The 8,572-nt window shown below is 44.6% G+C and overlaps 1 protein-coding gene across 2 annotated transcripts; it reads left to right on the top strand.

Moving 5' to 3' along the window:
- The first annotated feature begins 5,780 nt into the window (after positions 1-5,780).
- Positions 5,781-8,146, top strand: LOC123181242 (lanC-like protein GCL2). 2 transcript variants are annotated; one of them, XM_044593502.1, is made up of 6 exons: positions 5,781-6,151; positions 6,242-6,420; positions 6,522-6,639; positions 6,778-6,894; positions 7,002-7,316; positions 7,586-8,146. In XM_044593502.1, exons 1-6 carry the CDS (start codon positions 5,846-5,848, stop codon positions 7,922-7,924), a joined length of 1,374 nt encoding a protein of 457 aa, XP_044449437.1. In that variant the 5' UTR covers positions 5,781-5,845; the 3' UTR covers positions 7,925-8,146. The 2 variants fall into 2 exon arrangements, with proteins under 2 accessions (XP_044449437.1, XP_044449438.1); XM_044593503.1 differs by having other exon boundaries at positions 5,782-6,151; positions 6,528-6,639.
- Positions 8,147-8,572: the final 426 nt, after the last annotated feature.

Here is an 8,572-nt window from a genome sequence, read left to right as displayed (position 1 = left end):
CATCTATTCAACCAACACATAGAACCTCAAAGAGTGCCCCAAAGTTTCCACCGGAGAATCAAGACGAAAAGGTGTGCTAACCCCTATGCATAGGTTCATGGGCGGAACCCGCAAGTTGATCACCAAAACATACATCAAGTGAATCAATAGAATAACCCATTGTCACCACGATTATCCCACGCAAGACATACATCAAGTGTTCTCAAATCATTAAAGACTCAATCCGATAAGATTACTTCAAAGGGAAAACTTAATCCATTACAAGAGAGTAGAGGGGGAGAAGAAACATAAGATCCAACTATAATAGCAAAGCTCGCGATACATCAAGATCGTGCCAAATCAAGAACACGAGAGAGAGAGATAGAACAAACACATAGCTACTGGTACATACCCTCAGCCCCGAGGGTGAACTACTCCCTCCTTGTCATGGAGAGTGCCGGGATGATGAAGATGGCTACCGGTGAGGGATTCCCCCTCCGGCAGGGTGCCGGAATAGGGTCCCGATTGGTTTTTGGTGGCTACAGAGGCTTGCGGCGGCGGAACTCCTGATCTATTCTGTTCCCCGAACGTTTTAGGGTATATTGGTATATATAGGTGAAAGAAGTACGTCAGGGGAGCCACGAGGGGCCCACGAGGGTGGAGGGCGCGCCTAGTGGGGTGGGCGCCCCCTGCCTCGTGCCTTCCTCGTTGCTTCCTTGACGTGGACTCCAAGTCTCCCGGGTTGCTTTCCTTCCAAAAATAACTTCTCCAGAAGGTTTCATTCCGTTTCGACTCCGTTTGATATTCCTTTTCTTCGAAACACTGAAACAAGGGAAAAAACAGGAACTGGCACTGGGCTCTGGGTCAATAGGTTAGTCCCAAAAGTAATATAAAAGTGCATAGTAAAGCCCATAAAACATCCAAGATGGATAATATAATAGCATGAATACTTCATAAATTATAGATACGTTGGAGACGTATCACTCGGCTATGGCGTGGGAGGACCGCGAGGCGTGGGAGCGCCTCGAGGCCGAGGCCGCCGACGAGGCCTACATGCAAGAGCTCCACCGGCAGCACCCGGAGCTCATGGAGGCGGAGCTGGCGATCTTTGCCGACGCGGAGGGCGGCGAAGTTATCGCGCTCTCCTTCGATGATAAGGTCGAAGGCGGCGAGGACGGCGGCACGGAGGGCGGCGAGGTTATCGCGCTCTCCTCTGATGACGAGGTCGAAGGCGGCGGCGATGGCGGCGCAGAGGGCGTCGAGGTGGGCCCCGAGGATGAGGAGATCGATGTCGACGAGTGGAGGAGTGCCTTCCCCAATGACCCCGACGATGGTACTGGCCCAGACCCGGCTCGCGGCACACCATACATGACGAGGAAGGATTGGCTCGACCTCTACTTCGACCGAAAGTAGTTTAGCTTAGTTTAAATTTCTGTTTTATGTTTGGTTATGCAAAACTATCTATGTTTATGTTTGAATTCATGCTAATTTTGGTTGAACTTGATCAAATTGAAGTTTACAACCTTAAGTTTAGGGGATCAACTAGAAAAGGCCAAAAATTGCTGGAGTATATATATATATCCACTAGGGGTTTTAGTCCTTTAACTTTTTAAGGATCGCCTAGAGATGTCCTTATGACTTGTTTATTTCAGTTCTTCACAATGTGATGCTCTATATGTGCAACTATTTGCCATGCAATTCAATTTCATCAATAACAGTTTCAACAATACCACTATGAATTACGATATTTGGTTGTTGTTAAGGATATTGCAGTTAACATGCCTTTTCGTTTTTCAATTGTTGTTTAGCAACATGCATTGTACTGAATGACTAAATATGCAATCCTAGGCTACATAGCAACAAGGAAGAGTGTTACCTTAATGTTCTGATGATGTCTAGATATACATGTAATAAAATCTTATATAATGGGATGGATGGAGTGTTGTACTACATCATTTTTCAATTGTTGTTTAGCTTCTAATATTAACTTGGTACTTTTAGGTACATATATCATTGCCAAAGATCCACACTTCGACCCTTTCTGCGTATGGGGCAATGAGATATTCATGAAGCAGCATCAAGTGAGGAAACTGATAAAGATTGTTATTAAAATGGGTCAAAAGATTTCAATCGAATTATTTATTTACACTTTATGCAAGACAACAGTGAACTGCGGGATGGTAAGTAAGAACCCTGTAGCCTTCTTTTTACTGCTCGTAATGAGTTGTGTTAGATGACAATATCCGAATCTTTTTTCTTTTGCAGTGGATCCTGAAGCAGTTTACTCAAGATTACCTCTCAAACTACATGATTGGCGGCCGGCCATCACAAGGGGTTGGGCTAGAGTCCTGCATGCCTTCTGCATCCAGGAGAGCACAATAGGGCCATTCCGATTCACCTTGTTCAGCAACTGGAATGTTTGTCGCCTCTTTCTTTATCGTCTGTAAAAGTACAAGTATAGAACCCTGGTACATCATTCTTTATTTGGTGCTTATGTAATTCTTAAACATATGTACCTATGAATCGAATAATGCATATTGGTTGTTTGAACCCGATGGATATGAATACAGCTATAACCTACTTTCAAGTTTAAATTAGGTACAATTTTAAATAGCAGCAATTAATTTAGGGCGAAATTACGTTGTGCAGGTCATTACAGCGCACACGGTTGGTAAAACACAAACGTTTGCGATATACACCATAATTCGAGACGGTTCACAGAGAGGAAATGCGTGCAAGCATGCACACAGTTGCCGTTCGCAAAGCGTGTGTGATGTCAGACACTATCACATACGGTGCGGGAAAACTACATGTGTGTGATTGTCTACCTATCGTACACGGTTTATAATCATGAACTGTTTGTGATGTGTCAGGCATCGTAAATCTCCCGTGCCTGGAATCTGCCTAGAATCTGCCTGGAAAGCTCCCGTGCCTAGAATATGCCTGGTTTTAGGCAGAACCACAAAACTCCGACTGCGATGGCAATGCGAGCACAAACGAGTAGCAATGATGAAGCGTTTGAGATATTCGAGATATCGGAAACGGTTATATAGGAACAACTGTATGCATCAAGGCTCCCTATCCCCGACAGTTTCTAGGTTGTGTGGGAAGGACCCGCCTATCGTCCACACCCACTTGGCGACGATTCCAAATATCGTTGCGGAAAGGGGTTAAAAAGCATTTATTTAGGATCGACGCGTACCAGTGTTTGCTTATTACTAAAATCGGTCTTACCAAGTTCATGTGATCGGTCTCACTTAGATGAGGTTTCGCCCTAACCCTAGCGCATCGGTCCCACCGAGTTGATCATGTCGGTCCCACCAAAAAGCCTAACGTTCACATTTTGGACCAGGTCGGTCTCACCGAGTTTCACTATTCGGTCCCACAAAGTTTGGTAAATTCTGTGTAACGGTTAGATTTTGTGTGGAGGCTATAAATACCCCTCCACCCCTTTCTCCATTCAAGAGAGAGCCATCAGAACGTGCCTACACTTCCACTACTCATTTTCTAAGAGAGAACCACCTACTCATGTGTTGAGACCAAGACATTCCAATCCAACCACAAGAATCTTGATCTTTAGCCTTCCCCAAGTTGCTTTCCACTCAAATCATCTTTCCACCATATCCAAATCTGTGAGAGATAGTTGAGTGTTGGGGAGGCTATCATTTGAAGCACAAGAGCAAGGAGTTCATCATCAACACATCATCTATTACCTTTTGGAGAGTGGTGTCTCCTAGATTGGTTAGGTGTCACTTGGGAGCTTCCGTCAAGATTATGGAGTTGAACCAAGGAGTTTGTAAGGGCAAGGAGATCGCCTACTTCGTGAAGATATACCCAAGTGAGGCAAGTCCTTCGTGGGCGATGGCCATGGTGGGATAGACAAGGTTGCTTCTTCGTGGACCCTTCGTGGGTGGAACCCTTCATGGACTCGCGCAACTGTTACCCTTCGTGGGTTGAAGTCTCCATCAACGTGGATGTTTGATAGCACCACCTGTCGGAACCACGCCAAAATTCTCGGTGTCTACATTGCGTTTGTCCAAACTCCTCCCTTTTACCTTCATATGCGATGATTTACATTCCGCTGTTATACTCTTAGAATTGCATGTGTAGGTTGATTGCTTGACTTGTGTTAAGTTGCTAAAATCTGACAAGACATAAAATTGGGAAAAGCTAGATTTTTATTTGGTCAAGTAGTCTAATCACCCTCCCTCCGCTCTAGACATATTTTTGATCCTACATCCTGTTATCAAATGACAACACATGTCCATGGTTAGGAAACCTTAGCCATCTTTGATCAATGAGCTAGTCTAGTAGAGGCTCACTAGGGACACCGTATTTGTTTATGTATTCACACATGTATTTAAGTTTCCGACCAATACAATTATAGCGTGAATAATAAACCTTTATCATGTATAAGAAATATAAAATAACAACTTTATTATTGCCTCTAGGGCATATTTCCTTCACTCGATAGATTACGCAGAGCTTAGTAGCTTCATTTGGCGGAAATATAAGTAGCATTTGATGGAAATATGAGCAACATTTGGTGAAACTAGTAGTTTAGCAATTAAACAAATTATAAATCAAATTTGCTATTTTTCTAAGGCGAACATGTGTGGTATAGGGTTGGATGGATGGCTCCTGTATCCGTGTCTGGACACCAGTCCAGACGGATTTTCGGACAAAGACCGTGTCCTTTTGCAGGTCGGTGTTGAAGATGCCCTTAGTCCCTAGTAACATATTCATCTCAACATGTCAACATGCCAACCTCAGAATGCAACATGCATAAAAAAAGACCTATGTTGACCGAAAATACACAGGAGCTCATGGGCGCTCCACACCCCTATACGAATATTAAATGTAAAAATTACCAAAAGTTAAAAAAATTCTAAAATTTGGTGATATCAAACCTGAGCTCTCAATCTACCCTGTGTGAAATTTCGTGAAAAAAATACCAGGAAACGTATCTGCGGCGAAGGAAATACCGTCCGAACAAAAATCCATCCAAATGTTTTTTTCTACACATACGAAATTTTTGTCTTTTTGCCACAAATGCGTTTCCTGGTATTTTCTCATGAAATTTCACACGGGAGTAGATTGGGAACCCGGGTTTGATATCTCAAAATCTCAGACTTTTTTTTCAAATTTCTCAGTATTTTTTTTGAATTTAATGTTCATATAGGGGTATGGAGCATCCGGGTGTTACAAATCCACTTCCCTATGTTGACATGCAACTATACATAGATAAAAGCTCACTTCAACATGCAAACATGCATGCAAATTTTTATTCTATTATATTTTATATTTAAACACATATTTTCACAGCTAAAAATAATTAAACATAGTAAATTATATTTATTTTTTAGTTCTAGTCCTCATAATATTACTCCAAATAATCATGTATCTACAACCAAATCTCATTGAAAAGTTTTGCTTTACACCCTCCCTTAAAAGTTTAAGTTCACATGAATCTTAAAGTGACTTAAGGCTATCGTCATATTAGCCTGCAGATCATAGGTGATTTGGATACAAAAGACTGTACTATTTTTTGATTGAATAGGTAACTTCTAATCTTATCTTTAATCTGCATTGAAATATTGAAATATGTAAACTTGTTTAGGGGTGTACCCGAAGCAAAGTTTGAAATATTGCAAACATTGTTGCCATCTTCTTCACGCTTTAAATGTTCCTAAACTTTTTTGAACGTAAATGTTCCTAATTCTTAAAATGTTTTAAACAGATTGGCTCCTGACATTGAAGCGGTGAGCAACTCCGGCATGCTCCAGAAGAAAGGGACAGCCGGTACTCCACGTGTCGAAGCTCACCATAGACGTGCCAGCGTCGCCGAGGAACCCAGCAGAAAAATATGGGAAATGGCGATGACGAGAAGGTGGAAGGCCTCCACCACGCCCGGCAGCCCCCGCACGGCGAGTCTTCCTCTTCCTCCTCCTCCTCCTCCCCCTCCTACCGACACGCCACGAAGCGCCGACGCGCGCACGGCGCCGCAGCAGCCATGGCCGACCGCTTCTTCCCCAACGACCTCCCCGACTTCGTCGCCGAGGCACCCGACGGCGGCGACCCTCCCGCCGCCGGGCTCCGCGGCCTGCTCTCGCTCCCCTACCCCAGGCTCTCCGACCGGCTCCTCCGCGCCGCCCTCCGGCTCAAAGACAAGGCACGCCGTCTCTGCTTCACTGCCTGTGTTGTGGTTTCATTTCGGGGCGCGCGCGCGCGAGGTGCTCGACTGATTGATTGTGCCCTGCAGGTCGTGCAAGAGACATGGACTAGGACGGGGGGCCATGTGACGGACTACACGCTCTACACGGGCGCGCTCGGGACGGCGCTCCTGCTGTTCAAGTCCTTCCAGGTCACCGGCGACCGCCGTGATCTCAACCTCGCCAGCGAGATCGTCCAAGCCTGCGATGCCGCGTCGCTTGGCCTGCCGTACGATGGCGACTCCTTCTCATTGTTTCAGTTTTGTAGTTGTTTTGGTTAGATTGTTCCGGTCGTTGTTAATTCATGTGAAATGGTCGCCTGGTTGCAAGGCGCAGGTTCTTGACTTTCATATGTGGGAGGGCCGGCGTCTGCGCTCTCGGAGCAGTGATTGCAAAGCATTGCAATGATCAGTTGATGGAGACCAACTTTCTGAGCTCGTTTGATGAGGTGAAGCTTCTATTAAGCGTAATTTCGGTTCTTCAGTCTGTATGTTAAATTCTGTGCTATTTTGCTACATGGTTCTAGAGTCACGGATGGTATACCTAATGTTGTTGACAGAGTTGTCTTACATTTGTGATCTTGTAGATAATTATCACAGAGAAAGTTCCAAATGAGCTGCTGTATGGAAGGGCGGGTTATTTGTGGGCTTGTTTGTTCCTGAATGAGCATCTCAGTGACAAGACAATTCCTGCCGAACACATTGTATGTTGACACTGTGATTCTGTTCCTCTTTTCACATTATTTGTTTCTGTAGAACAATGTGAAAGGTACAACTTATCTAATCATGCAAAACCGCTGCAATGAGGCAGAGTTCTGTGGCAAAGGACATAATTATGGAGGGAAGGAAGCTGTCGAACAAGGGGAGCTGCCCGCTGATGTATGAGTGGCATGGGAAGAAGTACTGGGGTGCTGCCCATGGACTCGCTGGAATCATGCATGTTCTCATGCACACTGAATTGAAGCTGGATGAGCAGGATGACGTGAAGAATACTCTGCGGTACATGATCAGTAACCGGTTTCCAAGTGGAAACTACCCCTCGAGTGAAGACAGCGAATCCGATCGCCTGGTGCATTGGTGCCATGGTGCCCCTGGTGTTGCTCTTGCACTTGCTAAGGCATATCAGGTATTGCTGCATCTGTATAGAGTTAGTCTATAGGATCTTCCTGAGTATGTATGCATCTTATTCACACCACTTATGCATACCCGTCTGGGAAGTTGTGCATGCATCTCCACATAGGCAAGTTTGTTCAGGCCTCAGCAGGAGTTTTTACTGACGACCAATTAGGCTTTGGCACAAGTTTTAGCTATGACTAATGAGCAGCCAAGCAATAGTGTTCTATTAACTAAACTTTCCCTTTGATCACAGTGATGAGCTAACCGTTTGTGTTTCAGGTCTTCCAAGATGATCACTTCAAGCAGTCCGCTGCAGAGGCTGCTGAAGTTGTCTGGAACCGTGGTCTTCTCAAGCGAGTTGGAATATGCCACGGTATAAGCGGGAATGCCTATGTATTCCTCTCACTTTATAGGCTAACCGGCAATGTTGAGTACCTCTACCGGGCTAAGGCTTTTGCTTGCTTTCTGCTTGAAAATGCTGATCGATTGATTGCTGAGGAGGCCATGCATGGTGGTGACCGTCCGTTTTCATTGTTTGAAGGAAAGGCTGGGATGGCGTATCTCCTTTTAGACATGGTTAACCCCTCGGAATCAAGGTTCCCCGCCTATGAACTTTGAGTCCCAGCATCAATGTATGTAGGCCCAGCGATCCGTCAGTCCAAACAATCTGTGTCAAAAATGATCTTACATTTTGGGACGGAGAGAGTACTTGTGTTCTTATCTACCCTGTAAAATGTACCTTAGTGCGGTTGATATCCTTGTAAATTTTAGTGTTTCTGACTCTGCAAACTTGCACCTTTGTAAAATATGTTTGTGAGGGGGTTCTGGTAATAATGCTCATCTTTGTGTTGAATAGTGCCTATTGAATGAAATGAGTACTTTGGGATGCAAATGATACCATGGCCAGCAGCCAGGGCGATTCCTTTGGGATGAAATGTGGATGTAGCCTTTCCTTGCTTAAACTTTAAGATGTAGTCTTTTCTTTTAACAACGAGGAAGTGCTCTTTTTGACCCATGATCATGAACATTTTTATGTTCTCAACCTTGGCTCTCCACATTTCATTATTTCTAACGTACTTGTCTCAACCTTGACCATCCACATTTCATTATTTCTGATGTAGTTGGAAAACACCTCTAACCTTGAAACTATTGCACATGTACTTTGGGATTCATATCTGACTGCTGACTGTGTGTTTGTTTGGCTTTTTTGGAGGGGGTCAATGGAACGAAGAGTAGAGGGGACAACGGGTCGCCCTGTCGAAGACC

Source organism: Triticum aestivum, chromosome 1D, assembly GCF_018294505.1.
Source record: "Triticum aestivum cultivar Chinese Spring chromosome 1D, IWGSC CS RefSeq v2.1, whole genome shotgun sequence".
In the NCBI taxonomy this organism is placed as follows: domain Eukaryota; kingdom Viridiplantae; phylum Streptophyta; class Magnoliopsida; order Poales; family Poaceae; genus Triticum; species Triticum aestivum.
This window is presented reverse-complemented; position numbering and strand designations above follow the sequence as displayed.